The sequence below is a fragment of the Cucurbita pepo genome, chromosome LG12, assembly GCF_002806865.2.
Source record: "Cucurbita pepo subsp. pepo cultivar mu-cu-16 chromosome LG12, ASM280686v2, whole genome shotgun sequence".
In the NCBI taxonomy this organism is placed as follows: domain Eukaryota; kingdom Viridiplantae; phylum Streptophyta; class Magnoliopsida; order Cucurbitales; family Cucurbitaceae; genus Cucurbita; species Cucurbita pepo.
In genome coordinates this window covers 4,971,827-4,994,075 of record NC_036649.1, presented here as the reverse complement: position 1 = coordinate 4,994,075, position 22,249 = coordinate 4,971,827, and the positions used below count along the sequence as shown (strand labels likewise).

The 22,249-nt window shown below is 34.7% G+C and overlaps 2 protein-coding genes across 2 annotated transcripts; one reads left to right on the top strand and one right to left on the bottom strand.

Moving 5' to 3' along the window:
• Positions 1 to 4,715: 4,715 nt before the first annotated feature.
• Positions 4,716 to 12,121, top strand: LOC111807641 (gamma-secretase subunit APH1-like). Its single transcript, XM_023693443.1, has 6 exons — positions 4,716 to 4,941; positions 5,753 to 5,908; positions 7,416 to 7,501; positions 8,501 to 8,626; positions 8,910 to 9,037; positions 11,707 to 12,121. Exons 1-6 carry the CDS (start codon positions 4,829 to 4,831, stop codon positions 11,845 to 11,847), a joined length of 750 nt encoding a protein of 249 aa, XP_023549211.1. The 5' UTR covers positions 4,716 to 4,828; the 3' UTR covers positions 11,848 to 12,121.
• Positions 12,122 to 13,135: 1,014 nt separating this feature from the next.
• Positions 13,136 to 21,261, bottom strand: LOC111807304 (probable E3 ubiquitin-protein ligase ARI8). The gene is made up of 15 exons (XM_023692971.1): positions 21,082 to 21,261; positions 19,015 to 19,139; positions 18,711 to 18,816; positions 18,326 to 18,416; positions 18,004 to 18,176; positions 17,572 to 17,676; positions 17,396 to 17,484; positions 16,891 to 16,998; positions 16,461 to 16,551; positions 16,284 to 16,373; positions 14,972 to 15,019; positions 14,620 to 14,691; positions 14,157 to 14,256; positions 13,948 to 14,074; positions 13,136 to 13,849 (listed from the first exon to the last, which is right to left on the bottom strand). The coding sequence occupies exons 1-15, from the start codon at positions 21,259 to 21,261 to the stop codon at positions 13,570 to 13,572; spliced, it is 1,785 nt and encodes a 594-aa protein (XP_023548739.1). The 3' UTR covers positions 13,136 to 13,569.
• Between the last annotated feature and the right edge of the window lie 988 nt (positions 21,262 to 22,249).

Below are 22,249 nucleotides of genomic sequence, written 5' to 3'. Positions count from 1 at the left end.
AACATGGATACAAAAATGGTGACAGAAGAAGAAGTTACCAAGGAACTACATAACCAGGGAGAGCTCAGAGGAAAAACAACAAGAGCTCTCAAGGGAAGAGATTTGAAGATATTTGTTATAGTGAAGAATGGTCGCAAATCCAAAGATTGTTGGTCTAAGAAAGAATTTGTTGAAAGAGATGTGGCATCCTCCAACATGGATATGGATGCGGAATGGGATACAACGACAATATGTGTCATAGAAGAAGACAAGATAGCGTTCATGGTAATGATGGGAGAGCATGTTGACTGCAAGAATGACTGGATCATTGATTCAGGATGCTCAAATCACATGACTGACAATCAAAGTAGCACAATAGAAGCAAGGTGGCCATCAGAGAAGGAAGTATTATCAGACTTGAACAACATTGAATAAATTTTACCACAACAAAACGGGATAGCAAACTATACACATTTGCTTAAATGTTGATGTGCCTGAAGATCCAAGTGACAATTATGTTGGTGAGCAAGAAGTGATTTGACCAAGCGAACTTAGTGAAAAAAATGACACCTCAACAACTTAGACGGTCAGAAAGAATCCAAAAACCAAATTCAAAGTATGTCAATACAGCTATTATAGAAGACGAAATTAAGAAGCATCACAAAACTCAACTTGACAGCAAGCAATGGGGGAAGAAATTATAACCTTGGAGAAAAATCAAATTTTAGAACTAGTGTCAAGACCAATAGACAGCAAACTCATCTCTTGCAAGTGGGTCTACGAAATAATGTGTCTCTCGAATAAATCAATCGAAAGATGCAAGACTTAACCTGTAGCTCGAGGGTTCCCTCAATAATATGGACTAGTCTATGATAAAACGTTTAGTACAGTGGCGAAGATCACTATCAACATGTTTCTCCGGCACTTCTAGTAAATAAAGATCGAAAATTATGGTTGATGGATACGAAGAATGTTTTATTGCAGGGAGAGTTCGACTAGGATATCTATTAAAATACCATCACTAGCATAGTAGGGTCAAGCCCAATATTTATATGAGCCCATTGTCTATGTATTTTTTTGAAAATGATCTTGATATTTTAGGAATAAAGATAGAGATATTTTATGAAAAGAATGAGGGTATTTTAAGAATAAATGGTTAGCTATTTTAGGTATAAATTGTTTAGCCTCCACTGTAAATACCTCCCCAACCTACCAACCTTTTCATCCTAAGAAATCTAAAGCAAAGAGTGCAGTAGTTTCTACAAAGTGTCTTGTAATCTCTTCTCGATTGGTGTTTATAAAGAGTGTGAGTGTTTCCTACAAAGATTTGTGTTTAACAATCTGGTATCAGAGCGAGGTTAGTGTAGGTTGTATGATCTCTTGAAATTATTAGTATGTTATGTGGTTGCAGCTCTGTCTGATCTTCCACATCAAAAACGATTTCTTGAGATTATTAGTAAGTGAGTTTCTTTGTGTCGTGAGTAGTCTATGATTATGCAAGTTTTGTGTCGAAAGAGTTTGTTGGTATTACTGAGGTATAGCCAACACGATGAGTGATTTCCAAATCGTTGGAGGAATTAAGAAACTCAACAACAACAATTATAACACATGGGCAACATGCATAATGTCCTCATTACAAGAACATGGTCTTTGGGAGATCGTTGGCAGGAATGAAATTACGCCGCTAGAGGAGGATTCTAACAGCGCCTTGCGCAAATGGAGAGTCAAAGTAGACAAAGCAATGTTTGCCTTGAAAACCACAATCAAAGAAGAGATGTTATAGCACATTTGAGATGACAAGACACCAAAAGAAGCATGTGACACGTTCATGATGATCTTCTCAAAGAAGAACGATAAGTGGTTACAACTTCTGGAGAACGAGCTGTTATCAATTTCACAACATGACATGACGATTGCTCAATATTTCCACAAAGTCAAGTCAATATGTCGGGAGATTACTGAACTAGACCCGAAGTCTGCCAATGGAGAATATCGAATGAAGAGAATCATTATCCATGGTTTGCGACCAGGATATAAAAGCTTCGTTATTGTTGTACAAGGATTGTCCGCTTAACCAACACTTTTAGAATTTGAAAATTTGTTAGCTAGTCAAGAAGCCATGACTAAACAAATTAGAGAAATCATATTACGAGGTGAAGAAGAAGCACTCTACGCAAGTGAAAGTTAGAGCAACAATAAATCGTCTACCAAACGTGGATACAAAATAGTGACAAAAGGAAGAAGTCATCAAGAAACTGTACAACCAGAGAGAGCTCATAAGAACGACAACAATAGCTCTCAAGGAAAGAGATTTGGAGGTATTTGTTACAATTACGGGAAAAAGAGCTAACATGTTCAGGGATCGTTGGTCCAAAAAAAAATTGTGTTGAAAACAACGTGGCAACAACAAAAACGAAGATGGAAAATGAATGGGATGTAGAGACAATATGTGTCAAACTAGCGCTCATGGCAATGATGGGAGAATATATCGATTACGAGGATGATTGAATCATTGATTCAAGATACTTAAACCACATGACTGACGATCAGAGTGATGCAATGAAAGCAGGGTGGCCCTCAGAGAATGAAGTATTATCATACTTGAACAATATTGAAGAAATTATAACATAGAAAACGGAAGAGCAAACTGCACACATTTTCTAAAGTATTAATGTGCGTGAAGATTCAAGTGACAGTAGTGTTGGTGAGAAAGAAGTGATTCATACCTGACTTTTTCATATTTATTTATATGGTTGAAGGAAAAGTAAAAGATAGAACATTTAAAGTATCTTTGTATTTGTTGTTTGAAAGAGAAATAAAAGGTATATACACTTTTTTTTATTTTTATTTATTTATTTTAAGTAAATATTAAAAAATTTATTTTTAGTATATATATATATATATATATATTAAATATTAATAAAAATAATGTGAGTAATGATTTGTTTTTACAATTCAATTCAAATACCGTATAAATAATTTTTTTTTCTATTTATAAATAATTCAAAACTCTACCAATTTTATTTCTATTTATAAGTAATTGAAAACTCTACCATTTGATACTCTTCCAAAAGTTCTAATGTCATACTTTGATTTGTCTATGATGTCAATTTTATTGTCATATCATCACATCGGGTATCTTGTTTCAACTGAAACTCCTCCGTTTTAGCTCTGATTTGAGTGATTGAAAAATGTGTTGAAATTGTTATTTCCAACCTTACACTGTGGACAATTCAAAATACTGATAATTGTTAATAATTAAGTGTATGTTTGTTATCATCAAATAATTAATTAATTAATTTGAGATTAAGGAAAAAAAAAAAAAAAGCCAACAATCACGATACCCAAAGGTCAAGCACCGGGTATGTGTTCAAGCTCGATTCGAGAATTTTTTTTTTGGTGTAGCAAAAGACAATCAACACTATCATTGTCAACTAGAGAAGCAGAGTACAAAGTAGCGACTAGAGCAGCTCAGGAAAGTAGATGGTAAAACTCTTGATGGAAGATTGACACCAGAAAATTGACTATCCAATACCACTTCATTGCGACAACCAATGTGCGATTTGTCTAGTAGAAAATTCGATGTTTCATGCTAGAACAAATCATTTCATTAGAGAGAGTCTTGAATGTTCGGTAGACCTGGAGTTACACTCTTATCCATTGTTGGAAGTCGTGTTCATTGATATAATCATTGCAAGCAAGTCCTCAATTGTTTGTAATTATGACTATGTCAAAAAGCCGTTTTATCCATGTAATTATATCTATCACTTCAAGTACCACTCATTCTCTAATGAACAATTTGTTTATGATCCAACCATAAACTAAGTTTCTTTAGGGTCCGCGAGAAGGCGGGTCCCCATTGTTCATGTCTCGAAATCAAAATTTAAGAAAATTACCTATCCATATTTTTCTATACATGAACGACTGAATTCCATCTCATGAAAGTATGTTCCTTGCCCCCTATTCGTGAAAGTCTCCAAAATGGTAGGTATATTAAATCAATTATAAAAATCATTCCCATCCATACAAATTAAAAGACCATTTCTTGCGGGTAGAAGTTCGTAAATCACTTCAGATCAATATCAAGTCACATATAATCATATTATGAAATAATGTAAAAATGGGGAAAATATTTCGTTGTTCAGTATTATACAAACTTGTTGTATAGGACCTTCACTCACGTGTTTCTATACGAACGATTTTGATAAAGTCATTTATAACCATTATAAAGTGGGTCATATCAATAATGTTGCTAGGACAATACAACAAACCTTATCTATATACTATAAATTGTTTAGGTTCTTACTTGAACATAGTCCTCTTATATGCCAACTAGAGATGTCCATTTAACTTGCTAGGTTCAGACACGAAATGAGAAACATTTCTTCCCGATAAATGGGGCCGAAAATGAGATTATATTTTCTATCACTGTCTAATTCTCTGCACCTCCCCACTTGATATAAATAAATTTTCAACACGCACGCATGCACGTAACCACACACATAAATATTTTTTAAAATATATGGGCCCGTGTGCCGTGGTTTTAGAAAATATATACATATATATATATTAATTATTTTTATTACACATAATGTTTCATCAATATTACACAAATCAACATTTTTAGTCTAAAACTATACCATATTTTGCATATAGAATGTGTGTATACATAAAAATAGTTATAATATAAAGTTGAATCGTATGTATATATGGAAAGTGTACACAATTCATTCATTTTGATTTGGATTTGGATTTACACGGTGCCACCGAAGCTTTTCTTCAACCTTCAACTATCCGAATATCGGTCTCCAACAAAAGGTCGGAGGGTTGGGTGCGAAGGAAGAAGGCGATGACTGTAGCAGCAGGGATCGGCTACACCTTGATAGCGTTGGGCCCTTCTCTCTCCCTTTTCATCTCCGTCATTGCTCACAAGCCCTTCTTGATTCTCACTCTCCTCTCCAGGTACTTCTCCGTTTCCAATTTGAATACTGCTTTCATTCCGCCTCAATAATCTTCAATAATGGCCTTCTCTCGGTCTTCATGCTATTGTTTTGCTTGATCGTTTTCTTTTGTTCTATTCTGATCGCGCGCCTTTTCTAGTTCATTTTCCCCTTCGCTTTCTTAGCTATCAATTAGGATCGCAGGTAAGCTGTGTGAGTTTTGTAATCGGCAAAGGAAATGAAGGATGTTGCAGATTATATTTTAATTTTTTTGTTATTGTTTATAGATTTTCTTTCGCTAGTAAGCTTCACGTATTTTGTTCGAGCTTTTTAGGTTGGATAGGTTGCCAATTTAACCACTCGACTTCTGGATTTTAAAAACTTTTTAAGTTTAGTTCTATGCGACACAGTCTATTAAAAGATGTGATGAGTTGGTTTGGAAAAGAGATGTAGCAATTGTCACTTTATTTTGTCGAATTTCCGGTGTATTTCTATAATTTGTTCCCAACTTTGTGTTGAATCGACTAATTTTTGTCCAATACACAGTTTATGCCCTCGTCTAGTCAACTGTGTTGTTAATAGCAGTGAATAAGTAGAATTACAATTCAAAGTTTAGAATGAAATTGAAACTTGTTAAAGTTTGAATTATATAGGCACAAATATCAAAATTTAGCTATTAAATTCTTAATTTAACCTCTAGATTCTCTTTTGAAGTTGCTAAGCGGTATCTGAGGGGGGAGCACGAGTAGTTTGATTGGAAAATGAACTTTTTGTTGGCCGCCATTTTGTTTAATCGGATGATATTTCATGATTATTATTGTTCGTGTGTGCAGCACCCTGTTATGGCTCATTAGTTTGATACTGCTGTCTGCGTTATGGAGGGGCTTTCTTCCACTGAACTCAACAATATTATGGCCTTATGCAATTCTTATATTGACGTCAGTCATATTTCAAGAAGCTCTACGGGTTCTTTTCTGGAAAGTCTACAGGTGAGTTAATATTAACATCTCAATATCACTTGGAGAGTCTAGGAAGTAAGGATTGAAGGGCTGAATCCCACAATTCAAAATCATCTCTAAGTACTTGCAATTGTCATCTGGAGCTGAAGCTTAAAGTAGAAAGGAAAGTCACACTTTAGGAAGATAATAATAGTAATAACAATAGCTGTATTCATTGGAAATTGTAGTATTATTAGTAATTAGGTTAGAAAAAAATTTAGAAGGAAGGTTCTTCTAAAATGTAGGTGTTATGCAACATACCTTGAAAAAGTTTGATGGCCTGCACCTCTTTGAGTGCTGAGGTGTGATGCCTCTCCTTCTTAGTATGAACACTGTTTAAAATCTGTTATAATAACTTGCTATAGACTATGGGAATTGAAAACATGTAGGTTAGATTGGGTTTATTGAGGAAGACTCAAATTTAAATGATTTGTGTCAATGCATCAAGAGGAAGAGTCTACGAAGCAGTGAAGAAATTGCTAAAATGTTTATTATTATAGATAACCATGTTTGGGCTTTTTATGCATGAGCTGCTGCTTAAAACTTAACCAATAGCCAACTGATCACCGAACATTCAAGCCTTCTTACCATTGAACAAACATATTACACATACTAGTATATATCAAGACAGAGTTCAAGGTTTTTTCACTAAGCTATGAAGGAGTTATCTTTAGGTTTTATTAGATGATTAATATGTGTGATATATTGATACTCTTTTAGTGGAAAATTAGGCCAAAATTGGAAAAAGGGTGCCTTTTGACTTCGATAGATAAGTGATGGATTCATTGATTAAAATTTTCCATTAGTTCAGTGTTTAGGTTGAACAGCCATTATTGTACATCTTTTAATTTTTTGTTCTATTGCTAATGCTTACGGTTACAGTCCTTTTTATTATCACCTTTTATTTTTAGAATATTATATCATATGTGAGGTGGAGTATGGACCCCTTAGAGACTGAGATATCTTAACTGCTGAGTTATTCTTATATTGGCCCTTTTTTATGTAGTTTTTTTTTTNTAGTTAATACATATATATGCACATATTTTTTAATCTCCATATTTACATTTACTAGTGTCTACAAAGAAATCAAGACACAATCATTTTCTTATTCATTCTAGATTTTAAATTAGAACTGCCCAACTCTCCTAGAATTGGTAGATCTATTTGGCCTTACTATTAGGTTTTATCTTATTGGGGGAGTAGCAATCCACAATCCAGGATCATTTTTTTTTTCCTTCCATGTCTGTAGGTTACTAATTGGAGTCCTCTTACAAGTACTAATATCTTTCTGAAATATTGCAGCCTGCTCACTTTCGGCTATTTTTCGTACCCTTCGTGTCTGCTACTTGAAAATTTTCATTGATTTTTTTTTTCTTTTATAATATACGTGTACTATCAATTAGATTCTAAACTAAAGTAACAGTTTCCTATAGAGTTTATAATTGTTTAGCTATAAACAATGATATACCTACAATGTCTCTGCTATTGAATTTTATAGGAAATTAGAAGACATGTTAGATGCTTTCGCTGACAGAGTTTCAAAGCCGCGTCTATATTTGACAGATAAGATGCAGATTGCTCTAGGTAAACTTTGATCACCCATGATTTAACTTATAACCTTTGGTTTCATTACAATTAGTTTCTATATAGCAAGATTTTAAAACTTTGGTAGTACGTTCTTCCTTAATAATTTAAAACCATGCAAAATGAGAAAAATCATGAGGCAGAATGGTAAGTCCTGCTTCAAAATACAAGAAAATATGCAAGAGAAAGAATCAATATAATCTCCATTCCCAATTCTATTATTAAAGGAAGCTGAAGACGGAACTTAATCGAGAAATAAATTCAACCCAAATCACTTAGGTTTAAGGTGTGCGATGCTCCAAGTCACTTATTTGCAAGAAACATCTTCAAACATCCTTGTGATTTGCTCCAACCAAATACTCCATGCAATAACCGAACAGCCTACTCCACCAGATCTTACTGAACAGCCAACCTCTAAAAGGTAACTAATAACTCAAACCATCCCCACAGACCAAGTTACATGCAAAGACAAACCCTATCTGAAAACATTTGGTCTATATGCACACTGCAGAAGAACAATGCACCAGTATACAGTTGTGTCGCGAGAGCCCCTTTACTCAGAATGCTACAGGGGGATGAAGATCAATAGAAACATTTCTTTGGGTGATGACAATAGTATTACTTCTCCCGACTGTAAAGTTACAGCCTGATTTTAAAAAATATGGAATCTTAAATTCTGACAAGAATTCTAATTGTGGAAACTTAGATTTAGACACCGAGCACATTGAAAAAAAGACCTTCCTAAAAGTTGCAGCCTTACTCAAGCGTCTTATTGAGTGAGGCAGACAAGAGTTGTCTCTGTATTGGAGGTAATCAGACTAACTGCACAGTCAAATGTCCTAAAGTTGAATGACATTTATAATTGCTCTCCCCTACCTTGAAAAGACAATAATTTGTGGACTGAGGGCCCAGTGATTTTAGCATTTTACCAAGTTTCCCATCCGTCTTCATTTTCTAATCTTACATGAGCTCTAACGTGCACTTCTTAATTGCTTGCAGCTGGGGGTTTAGGTCATGGTGTAGCTCATGCCGTGTTTTTCTGTCTTAGCCTTCTAACACCATCATTTGGTCCAGCCACTTACTTTGTTGATCGGTGCTCCCAGCTACCATTTTTTCTCGTCTCTGGTGAGTTCTTACTCATATTATTTGTGTAAATACTTTGTATACCGCTGTGAGCTATATATTGTCCAAAAAATTAGGTCATTATTGTCATTCTCTACTTTTCAAAAGCCTTGCATTCGATTCCAGCTATTCTGAGAGTTCATTTGTTCCCATGGAATATTTCTGATCGTTAATTTCTTGAACATTTTAAGAGTTGCAAATGGATCACTATTATTCTACTTTTTTTCACTTAACGTTTTTCACTGAAGGCGACTTATCTAGCAGTATTTTGCTGATAACCCTGCAGCTATCATTGCTCTTGCATTTGTCACTATCCATACTTTCTCTATGGTCATTGCATTCAATGGATATTCAGAGGGGAAGAAAGTGGACCAGTATTTTGTTCCAGTCATCCATCTTGCCGCAGGAATGGTGGTAAGACCCCAATCTTACTCTGGATCGTTATTTTTTTTCCCACGTCTAGTTTATTTATATGAAGAAAAGTAGCGCTTTCACCTTAGTGCTCATCGTGTAGATTTTACAATCAAGCCCTTTCTACTTGGATTTTTTTATTTTTTATTTATTATTTTTTTTTAGTAAGAGAACATATTTCAAAGGGAAAAACAAGAAACAACCTAATGGCCGACGAAGAGAGAACCGCCACCAACAAAAGCTACAGTATTGCATCCCCCAACTAACTTTTACAAGAATAATTTTGATTACAAACGATTTTGTGAAGAGAACTCCATTTCGAGGCCGAATACTTGGTTCAAAATCACAAATATTATCCTTGTGTTTGTGTTTCTAGCTGTCAGTAAAAAAATTTATAGTTTCGTGCAATCCTCAAGGAGAAGAACAAGAGGGCCATCTGCGCATCTCCATGAAACCCCATCTCTTTCATTTGACCACGACCCTTCAAGAATATCATCTGGAAAACAACAAATCTAGCTAAAATTCTGCCGGAGAAAATGCCACCCCTCATATAAGTACAATGGATGAGTAGTTGATCAAAAGGGTTCCTCATCCTTATAGCATTAATAGCGCACTCTGAGAGACTGAGCTCCTTGACTATGAGCGTTTCTTCTTTGCAATCTTTCCTGAGTGCCTAAATTTCTGCAACCAGGACTGGGGAATAAAATTTTCTTTAGCACCCTTACTTCCCAGTAAGCGTATCATCGGTGATCGTGGAGTTTTCAGCTTAGGCGCTCTAGAAATTAACTGAAAATAGGCAGATTCGCAACTAAAAGAGCCCTAATTGTCGAAGCACCAAACCAGCCAGTGTCTGCCTAGTCAAACCTAGTCATATCAACCTTGTCTCGTGGCCATTTAGGGTGCTAAGTGAAGTTATTAAGTTTAAAGTTGTTCAGTCTGTGAAGTTAAATAATCTTTGTTTGGGATGTATAGAGTTTTTTGGTTTGAGTTTGAAATTTCGTGTTTAGGATGCAAAGTTGTTATATATGGAGTTATGAACTTTGTGTTTATGCGTGCTATTTTTTTCTACATTTTTTGTTGTCCTGTACAATTAGAGCTATATTAGATGCCAATTTTCCAAAATTTAAATAATAATTGTTTATTTCCATCAAAGAAAATACTTTTTTTTTTTTCTTTTCATTTTCAACTATTTAATTTATTTTTAAGTATTTCAGTGTTTTTTCCTAGATATTCATTTTATTAAAGACATTTGTTCTAATATACTAAAGGGCATTAATATAAAAGATTGTTGAGAAAAATCTTTTATTCCAATTTTAACTCCAACTCCATTGCACATCTAGAAATTTAGCATTTTCTGGTTAAACTTAGTACCATATTGTAACTTCATTTTTTTTATGACTGTTCTATTTATCTATGATTTCAAAACCTAATAAATTTTAAGCAAAATTTGTTGTTTACTATCCTATGAAGTTAAATTATATTTTTATATAAGAAAAATCATGACATGGACGGTTATATTTTGCTAATTTTCTAATAATTTTACAATTATCATTTAAACACAAATTTTAAAAATCTATGTGCAAGTATTCATCATTGTTGTATTCACTAGTGACACATCCTCTCCATCTTTGTACTTCAAACTTATTGAAAGTTGAATACCTATTAGAAATATTAAGTTTAGGGACTAAATTTGTTATTTAATATTTATTTATTTATTATTTTTTCTAATAGAGGTTGGTATCCAGCCAAATCTTTTCATTCAATTGTTTAGTTTACTGGAAATATTTGTAGTTGCCATAAAAAGGCTCAAGGTTCTCAACATCATTGTCGTAGCATAGTTACTAATGAAGCCTTGAATATTCTTGATTGTTAATGATGATCTTGAAAGATATCCATTATGATTCAAAACTTTATTTCCATTCTGCCAATATTGCATTCTTGTCCTCTCCTTTGCACTCGTAGCTGTCAGCTTAAGCCGACACGTTTTGCCTTTAAACTCACCCCAAGAAATGTTCTGTACTTCAAGTATTTGAAATTCATACATTAAGATCACTACATCGTGGATCATATGTTTATTCCTCCTAATCTTTGAAGCTTTTTTAGAATTCCTCAGCCGTCATATAATTTAGTAATTGTTGAATTTAGACAAATAACACGGCCATGGTATTACCCTCTTACTTTGATCCAGCATTTCAGAAACTAGTAAACAACCAGCCAATTCCATTATTTGGTTATTCCGTATTATATCCGATCTGATATTTCACCTGATCTATCATTTCTTAGTTTAGTGTTTCTTTGGGAGGTAAAATCAAGCTGACCCCTAAACTTGTAAAGTTGTATCAATTTTTTTTCTTAAAATTTTCGAACCTTAAACTTTCTATTTCATCAAATTGCACCCCAAACTTAGATGAGTGTTGCCATCTTAATTTTAACCTTTAACAAATTCATGCTCCAAATATTGTTAACCTTTAGTTTTAACTTCTTTTTTTTGGTTAAAATTAGTAGGGCTGGTGAAAATTGAACTACAGATAAAAATTGCAGACTCTTGGTTAAGCTTTAGGTCCAAATTGATAAGATTGAAAGCTTTTAGTGCTCAAATTGATAGAGGTCAAAATTGGTTTGCCCCTTTTCTTTATTATAATTCTAACTCATATTTCTCTATTTGTTTCCAGACGCTGGTAAACTTTGCATCTGGAGGTTGTGTAATTGGTATCCCTCTGCTATATATAATGGCAAGTCTAACCTTGATTCACTGTGGGAAAATGGTTTGGAGAAGATTGATGGAAAGCCGAAGTAGCCAAGGTAGTCGGTAACATCGTTAACCCTTCTTCTGCAGTAATATTGCTAACTCAGCATCTTGAAGAAGGTATCTTCGAGAGAACATCTATTCCCCATGTTTGTTCGTCTATTATTCATTCGGGAATCTGCAAGTGAAAACACCCGTATTTTTCGATGAACACGGCGAACTCGACTTTATAGCCTATGGAAATGTCATTTGTTTCTTCTGAACAAGAATCCAGCATTAACATGATAACACATTTCTTAAAAGTATTGATTACATTTCTGTATTACTTATGGTTTCTTCAACTGTCGACTCAGATTTTGTGCTGAAGGCAAAGGGTATTGGCTGCAGCCTTCACTCAAAAGGTGAATGATTCTGCTATGGTCATAAACGAGACGACCGAACAATGCCTAAATGGATAAATACTTGAAACCACATGTAATAGACTCACACATTGGTTTTTAGATTTAGAATTCTTTCTTGTTAATTGACATAACACCACAAAATTGGTCCATAAATCACTGAGAAAAAATAGACATTACATTGGAGCACGTGTTGTGATAAATATTTGAAAGTTGAAGGATTAAACTGAAAATTAATACAAATTTGGACCTAAATAGGTTCTTAAGCTAAACTTTACAAGGTTTTAACATATATTGACAGGTGAACAAATCACAAACAATGTATCTTGGCATGATGGTCATATACATTTCTAGTTCTAGTTTGGGGAACAAGGTATGAGGTTAGGTGATCTTGTCTGAGAAAAAAAGGAAATACTTGACAAAAAAAATATATTAAATATTACAAATATCAATAAAGTATTTCAAATTATAAACTTTTTATTTAAAGAAAAAAAAAAGAATTATAGTTTCTTTTATTAATTTAAGTAATCATTTTAAACATACTTTATATTCTTCAATTATCCTAAGGGGTTTCGATGAGGCAGGATATCAAATATGTAATTAAAAAAGAAATTTTAATTTCGTCAAAATGTGGCATATACCCATTTAATGTCTAAAATTTAAATAGTTCGTATTTTAAATTTTCATATATATATATATATATATTGTAATCACAGCTTAAATTTAATACGATCATAAAGTTATTTTTTATTTAATAAGGTGTTGACCTATGTTACATTTTAAAATTTTCAAAACCATTAAATATAAAATAAGAAGTAGAAGAAGTAATATTTAATTAATTAGAATCCTGAAAATACAATAGAAGAAGAAGAAGAAGTTAGATGAAGGTTAGAGAAAATGTGGAAGTACATTAGGTTATATTGGGAATGATAGAGAAACTAGAATGCCATTATTTGAACGCTAATACTTAGTAATACTTATAATCTCTCTCACTTCTATCATAGCAGTTGGTTCATTAAAGCAGCAGCAGCAGCAGCAGAGCAAGTGAAAGCCACATTTTTGGTTTTTGGGAAAACACATATTTGTTGTTAATTTATACTGCCAACTATTTACATTCAAATCATATTTGACATTTCCCTCTCTCTCTCTCTCTCTCTCTCTCTCTCTCTCTCTCTCTGTCTTAACCAAACACAACATCATCCCTCCCCCCTCCCTCTTCTTTTTTTTTTCTTTTTTCTTCTTTTTGTTTTTCAAATGGACTTGAGAATAATCAACACAAAGAAAAAAGGGTCTGCTAACACAACACACCAAATCAGACATTTCCTTTCCATTTCTCCTCCTTGTTGATTACTCTCTTTCTCTACTTCGGTTGAAACACCAGAGGTTTTTTCTCATTGGTGTTGTTGATGGCACATCTCGCATGTGCTACTAGATTTTGTGTTCACAAACGTACAGTGTTCACATGACCAATGAGTTGCAGCATTATCGCCACTTCTGGTTGAGCTCCCGATTCGACTGATTCCCTTACCTCGTCCGCTTCTCCCTCCTCCTTTACTACTTCCTGCTGTGTTTTTTGAGCTCGTTGTGCCGCTGCTTGCTCCATGAGAATTCACATCCGAAAGCCCGTTCTCTAATGCTCTAACTAGGTTCTCAAAGTAATTTCGAGTGACGCTGTACGTGACGAACACAAAAACACGAGTTTTAAAATGTCATGTTATGCGCTTTTATATTGAAATAAGAACTGTGTTTATGAACGAGCCTTCATTTACCTGGTTAGACCAGCAAGCTTTGTGCGGAAGTCATTAAATTCTTTTGATGGACCTTCTGCACTGACGAACTGGAGCAATTCCTTTTCGGCGCATTGATGGAGCCTTTCTAATCCCGACTCGGCCTCACCTGCAGGAGAAGTAAATATCGATTTTTTAGCATCCATACCATAAAGTAAGTGTGTTCCTTGGTACCACGAGAATGCAATTACCTTGTAAATACTCAAAAAACTGTCTCTTGGCATGCTCCTGTTCCGGCAGGTAATATCCATATGAATAAGTCCATTTCAAAACTCGTCTACATTCAATTATCTGCAAACAATCACAAGAAAATAACGAGGTTAACAGACGATTGGCCTAAAANCTCGTCTACATTCAATTATCTGCAAACAATCACAAGAAAATAATGAGGTTAAAAGATGATTGGCCTAAACNTTGGCCTAAAATAATATTCAAAATGTAGTTTTTCTTCCTTCTATCTTTTTCTTAAAACTATTATCAATATCCTTTAAAACTCAATCTGTAACTATAATACTATAAAATCATGAAGATCCTTGAGTTATATAACTTTTTAAAATTGTTACACAATTTGAAAGTCTATTACAAGAACGTAAATCTAAGCACCAATAAACCAAAGAAATCTGATGTTTCATAGTTGGATAGTTTTGTACATGCCTGTAACCAAGCCTCTGTTATGAACTTTAGCTGAGACTCAGGAGTGCAGTGTATATCACTGAGCTTCTCAATCTAAGAAAGAACAAGAAATAAGAATCATTATCTCCAATATTTAATAGGGCATAAAGAAAACAAGAGAAATCAGTATAATCACACATGCAGGTTCTTGTAATTCGATTCTTTTCACCCACCAGCAACCAAAACAATGCACATCATTCAAAAACTAGAGATGGGTATAAGACGGTTCTAAACATCGAAAGTTACGAGAACTAGTAAACCACATTGAAAGTTATGAGAACTAGTAAACCAGTAGCTCGTTAAAAACAAAAAGTTAACTAAAATAGAAACTCACATGCACATTCTGCATTTGATGCAAATCTGCTATTGCTTTTTGCCTAGACTGCAAAGGACAAAGACAGCATAACGTCAACAAGCAATAAACAAAAAGTATTAAAAATAAAACGGTTTGAACAATGTCCAGATTCTATGAAAGAGATCAATAGTTTACCCAGCAGGTTTAAATGAAAAGAATCAATCGACTGAACAGACAAACACGAGAAAATGAGACATACACACTTAAGGTACGAAATAAATTTTAATAGACCCCAACAAATTGGCTTGGACAAGAAGAAAAAACGATGCATAAAAACCTAGTCAACAAGGTCTGTCCATCAAGGAGCAAAAAGAAAACCTTCCCAGAGAAAAATCTTAGGAACCACTTGCAATAGGAAAAAAAAAACAACTGTCCAATTGTTACCTTTCTTCTGCCATCCAACAGAATGTTCAGCAAATATTACTTAATAATAAATAACGCAGCGGCTTATTTTAACAGATTGCTATATGAAGAATATGATATGACAATAATGATATGGTAGGCAGAAGATATAAGTACAATAATCTCAACCAGAAAAATTCCTGCTCGTCCATAAAAATGAATACTTTGTGAATGCAAATGAATCCAAAAAANCCTCAACAAATTGGCTTGGACAAGAAGAAAAAACGATGCATAAAAACCTAGTCAACAAGGTCTGTCCATCAAGGAGCAAAAAGAAAACCTTCCCAGAGAAAAATCTTAGGAACCACTTGCAATAGGAAACAAAAAAAAAAAAATTGTCCAATTGTTACCTTTCTTCTGCCATCCAACAGAATATTCAGCAAATAACTTAATAATAAATAACGCAGCGGCTTATTTTAACAGATTGCTATATGAAGAATATGATATGACAACAATGATATGGTAGGCAGAAGATAGTGAATATTGTGAATTACTAATAAAGAATAAGTACAATAATCTCAACCGAAAAATTCCTGCTCGTCCATAAAAATGAATACTTTGTGAATGCAAATGAATCAAAAAATATTTATGTTAGCCATCATAGAACTTCCAAGGATAAATCTTAGCAGGTTGACTACACCAAGAATTGAACCTAATGTTGTACCCTCTATTTTTTTTTTTCCCTTCCCCTCTCTTTCAAATGTTGCAATAAGTTGACAAGAAGCAAACAGTACACACACATTAAGAAGGAAAATAAAAGAAGCATATCATAGAGGATAAACAAACAATCATGAATCATGTGCCTATCAGGATACTAGAGACCATGGCTAGAATTAGAAAACTATATAAAGACTAGCATATCTAAGTTGGAGATGGTTGTTCGGCATACTGTTTGATTGCTTGCCCAACGTTCGTAATAGTGAGTGTATCTTTCCAAAGAATTCTTCGCCATTTCTCTTCTTTTCTCAGCCTCGTCATACTACAATATTAAGCATAAAAAAATCAATTTCAAGGATAACTCCACAGAACACTACTGGAGTTGGTTATAGCTTGGAAGGTTCCTTACCACACCATCTTGCTTAGCTACCTCATATCGGTTGCAAGCATAGAAGCCACCAGTTCTTTCACCATGATCGGACCATGCACCAAGACACAGCCTGCACTAAATAAAATTACGAAGTTAAAGAACAATCCAGTCGTAATGTCCATCAAAAGATGCAATCAATGAAAACCCTTTTTTCTCTGCTTAGTCCTATTCACACAACAAAGAGTGGATATATACGATCAAAATCTGTCAAATCACCCGTGTTATGATCTTTCTACATTCTGGATCATCCAAATGGCCAGTTCCAAANGCTCAATATTAAGAATGCTGCCCAATAAAATATTTGCCCCAGAGGATCAGATTCTGAATTGTAATTAAACATTAAAAACTTGCATTAAGACAAGAAAAATAGACGAGATGACTTCTTTCCGTCCACAACATCAAAGCTTACCAGCAAAATTCAAATGTACACGGAGGTGTGCAAGTCATGTGCATGCACCCTTGATTTTTCTCAATTGGCCGCTTGCACTTTGGACAAGGCTTGGAATTAGCTAATATCCTGAAATTATAATATAAATAAAATTAGGTTTCCGAAAAAATAAGCTAATTACTTCTTTAAACCTTTTCACTTGTTCATGCCTCATTGGAAAATATAAATGAAACTTATGTGCAGACACGCAAACATAGCACGTGACTATCAACTCATTGTTAATCATGTTCAATGTCTTGCACAAGAACAACAGATGGAACAATGAGAATACAAAGAAAAAGCACNATGTCTTGCACAAGAACAACAGATGGAACAATGAGAATACAAAAGAAAAAGCAAATGAGAAGAAGACTCCAGGAAAGCTAACATTAATTGTAAGGGAAAAAAGGGTCAAACAAATTTTACTTTAAAATCTTCAAGGAGTGTTGCAAAAATTAAAGAAGACAATGAATGCCCGAAGAAATACCAATTCATATTTTCGGACTCAGCACTGTTCTTTAAAATCCATTTTTCCACAGTTGCACAATCTACAGGACGGTGAGCTTCTTCTGTGCACTGAAGGTTCAAAAGAAAAGTTAAATACGTATATAAAATAACTATAAAAGCTAAAATAATAATTTTAGAAATATTGGTGATACCAACTTTCCAGCAAAAGCCATATGTGCAGAGGCAAGAAACATCATAATTTCCATTGCCGGCATCAAAGAGAACAGCATGCTCACAACCAGGTGCGGGGCACCATTTAGTCTACAGTATAAAGGAAGAATGTGAAAACAAAAACAAGAGAAAGATAGGGAAGTAACAATAAAAAATAAAAGAAAATTGNAAAAAAAAAAAAAAAAAAAAAGCTACTGTTACCCTAACTCATGCCATTATAAAACAAAGCTACCATTTAATATAATTCACGCATGGACTTAAATTTAAGCATGTAAAGGTTACTACACTAATCACGGGTATGGCTGATGGTTCTGCTAACATTTAAAAAACAAGGAAACACAACTTAAATAATCAAATCGTATGATTGAAGTGGACTCAGAATAAAAGTAAATAATAAGCCAACAAATCAAGTTCTACCTTTTTGTTGTCTTCAACATAAGACCTAAGAAGGTAACGAGCATATTTCTTCCTGTCTTCATCCGAGACCAATGAGTTAATCATGTCTTGATCAACCACAGCACTGCAAGAAGGATCAGGACATCTCAACGCCAGACATCCAGGACCGTCATTAATTGATGTGGTAATGTAGCCTATCCAGAGATCCATGCACGAAANCCAGAACATGAAGAACTTAAATAACTTGAACATAATTCGCGTTATAGATCCTTGCACAGAATAGAAGCATATATTGATACTTCATTAGAAATTTATGACACTGTAAAAAAGAATTATGGCAAACCTTCCCAGCAGTTGGCACAGAAAGGATGACCACAGGCGGCTGACTTGATCCTACTATTTGGATAGGACTCAAAACAGATTCCACAGGTTCGCTGCCAGAAAAGGCAACCGTCAAGATATTTTCGAAGTGTTATGCAGTCAAAATACACCAACACAACTTTCATAAGAAACCAAGACAAGGATGTGGATTCAAATACTTTTATTTCTTACTTCTCTAGCATTTAGGACATGTACAACAGGTGCTTCCAACAAGCCAACTTGCTTCCTTACTCTAGTTTCATCAGCAAACCATTCATCATGGACTTTAGTAACACTCCTGCGNACAACTTTCATAAGAAACCAAGACAAGGATGTGGATTCAAATATTTTCNACTTTTATTTCTTACTTCTCTAGCATTTAGGACATGTACAACAGGTGCTTCCAACAAGCCAACTTGCTTCCTTACTCTAGTTTCATCAGCAAACCATTCATCATGGACTTTAGTAACACTCCTGCGTGGCAAATTGATAACATATATATAAAAACATGCATGATTACGGAAGCCTTCAATGTATAGTCCAAAAAACAGGGAAATGTTTTTTTACCACAAAATGTTTGCTTGCTATAGGAAACCAAGACAATCACAAAGAGAAAACAGAGAAGAAATGCCTAGACCAGATGGACAATAATTCAACAATTAAAAACCATACCAATTGAAGTGGCGGAGTAACACAATTGATGCTACACGTGATATAGAAAGTACTGAAGAAATTCTTGTAATGTCGTCCTCTTGGCGTTGTCTTATATCTGACTCATTTAGTATGGTATAATTTTGCTGCACAAGGACACAAGTTAAAATCAGTAACAATAAAAAGAAAAAAATACAAAGACAATCACAAGATTTAAAACAAACTTTGCCTATAATTAATAGTAAAACGTCAGATTTTCATGGGATGGGATGGCTAGCATGGATCGAAGAGATGGAAAAAAAACATGTTGTAATTGAAAATTGCACCAAATCATCAATACTTAGTAAAAGCTTATCCACATCCCTGATATAGAGGCTTATTTCCACCCTAACCATGTTCAAACCATCAAAACCGATACAAGTAGTAAAGAAAGGTTATGCCACAGTTTTATTATTAATAGAGATGTTAATTTAACCCGTGAGGCTGGGGCTCCGGGGTGGATAATCTCCGTATAACCAGGAGATGGAGGAAGGAGCGGAGAGAAATTTCTCCCCATTAGCTAAATGGGGTGAGAGATGGGAAATGCCCGGCCCTGCCCTAATCCCTACCTCACCAAACTTTGCTATACACACACACTCACACACACACACACACACACACACACACATATATATATGTATATACACATATATATTGGAGTACCACCTATCTATTCCGCATTCTAACACAACTACAAAAGATGATGCCCTAACTTAGTCTAATGTGTATCCAAATAAGAAAACTATCCAATTATCATTTGTACCGTAAACACCCAAGTGAAAATAGAACTTATGGAGTGGTAATGAAGTTAACTTCTCCATCTCTGGCTGTCAGGATACAACTTCACATGAAAAATCTAAAAGTGAAAATACCACCCAAAGAAAGGGACATACTGAACTCCTTTTTCTTTCAAGTTTAAACAGAGTAAGCTATTCGCTATTTGTACACAGNTTAATAGTAAAACGTCAGATTTTCATGGGATGGGATGGCTAGCATGGATCGAAGAGATGGAAAAAAAACATGTTGTAATTGAAAATTGCACCAAATCATCAATACTTAGTAAAAGCTTATCCACATCCCTGATATAGAGGCTTATTTCCACCCTAACCATGTTCAAACCATCAAAACCGATACAAGTAGTAAAGAAAGGTTATGCCACAGTTTTATTATTAATAGAGATGTTAATTTAACCCGTGAGGCTGGGGCTCCGGGGTGGATAATCTCCGTATAACCAGGAGATGGAGGAAGGAGCGGAGAGAAATTTCTCCCCATTAGCTAAATGGGGTGAGAGATGGGAAATGCCCGGCCCTGCCCTAATCCCTACCTCACCAAACTTTGCTATACACACACACACACACATATATATATACATATATATTGGAGTACCACCTATCTATTCCGCATTCTAACACAACTACACAAGATGATGCCCTAACTTAGTCTAATGTGTATCCAAATAAGAAAACTATCCAATTATCATTTGTACCGTAAAAACCCAAGTGAAAATAGAACTTCTGGAGTGGTAATGAAGTTAACTTCTCCATCTCTGGCTGTCAGGATACAACTTCACATGAAAAATCCAAAAGTGAAAGATACCACCCAAAGAAAGGGACATACTGAATTCCTTTTTCTTTCAAGTTTAAACAGAGTAAGCTATTCGCTATTTGTACACAGGTTACCGTCAGTACTCCAGTGCGAGTTTCGTTACAAAACCATACAAACAAAATATCCAACTTTTCTCCCCGCCCAAACAACTGCATAAACCCAATACTTGTTCTTAGCAGTCCTCAATTCGGAACCAGATATAAACCCCACTCAGCCACTCGACAAAAGAAAACCATATCACTTAAATCAACTTCAAGAGCAGCAAGGAGCACAACCTCGAAAACTAAGATTACCAAAAGATCAAATAGAATGATTAAAACCCATTCTTATCTCAAAGATCACTGCCTAGCCGCCAAAAGAGATCAAAATTTCCCGTCAATTTACCTACTTTTGAGAAACAACAAATAAAAAAAGAAGCAAGGCAGAAAGAATTCGAAAACCAACCTCGCGTCGACGTGAGTCGAAGTAATCATCGGTTTCGTCGTCCACGAAATCTTCAGCGTCAGGATCGTCGTCATCGCTGTAATAACCCATACCCATGTCCATTTCACCGCTGTAGAAATCGCAATCATCATCGACAGATTCAACGTCGGTGGAGTAATGAAGATCGTCCTCAGAATCCATGGCGGAAGGAGGAAAATCGTCAAAATTGGGATGTGGGAGAAGCGATTTAGGGAATGGGAATTCAAGGGGGTTCGGTAATGGAGAGAGAGAAAGGGGGAAAACGAGGATGAGAGAGAGAATCAGAGTGGGGTTTTGGTTTTCCGAGAGAGAGAGAAGAAATAAAAACGAACTGAAAAGGGATTTGTGTACGCAAACTCAAGGGGTGATTTTGCAAATATGGCTCTTTCCAAGGGCCTCTCATGCAAATATTTCAAACTTTTTTTTTTTTTTATTATTTATTAAATGCAATTTATGCACATTTCAAGCTCACATATTTAATGCATTTACTTTCCTTATCAAATCAATAATTATCCATTTACTTTATTCCAAATTTTTTACTTTCCTATTAGAATTTCTTTCGATATTAAAATATATAAATATATAACCTAGAGCTCTTATATCAATTGTAACGTCTATATTTTCCTACTTAAAGAAATTCGCTACCACATGCATGACATGATCTTTTTATGCATAAACATTCATTTAAAATAATTCATAAAACTATGTCATGGACTTTAATGCGTATACTAACCTTAAACGTTTCCGAAAAGTTAAAAATAGTAGGAAATGGTCTAAGTGTATCAGAGTCAAGCCGGATTAGTCGAAATGTCGACCTCGAGTTATGCCATGTTATAAGTTATATGATGACATGATTATGCCATGTTATCGAACCATGTTGTGATATCGATCTTGTACGATGCACATGAACCTCCATATGTCATGCCACGTAAACTATGTTAATATGTTCACTCTATGCCTACGAGACAGTAAGCCAATGTTAATCATGAAAGATATGATGAGTACAATGCATGTATGTCTCACAGGGACACTATGACATGAAAAGAACAAAGGTATAAGTTGCATCATAAGTTTTCCATGATTAAAGTTACGAGGACCTCATGTATTTTATATGTTACATGCATCGGGATACTTTTTCGTTGTGATTAGT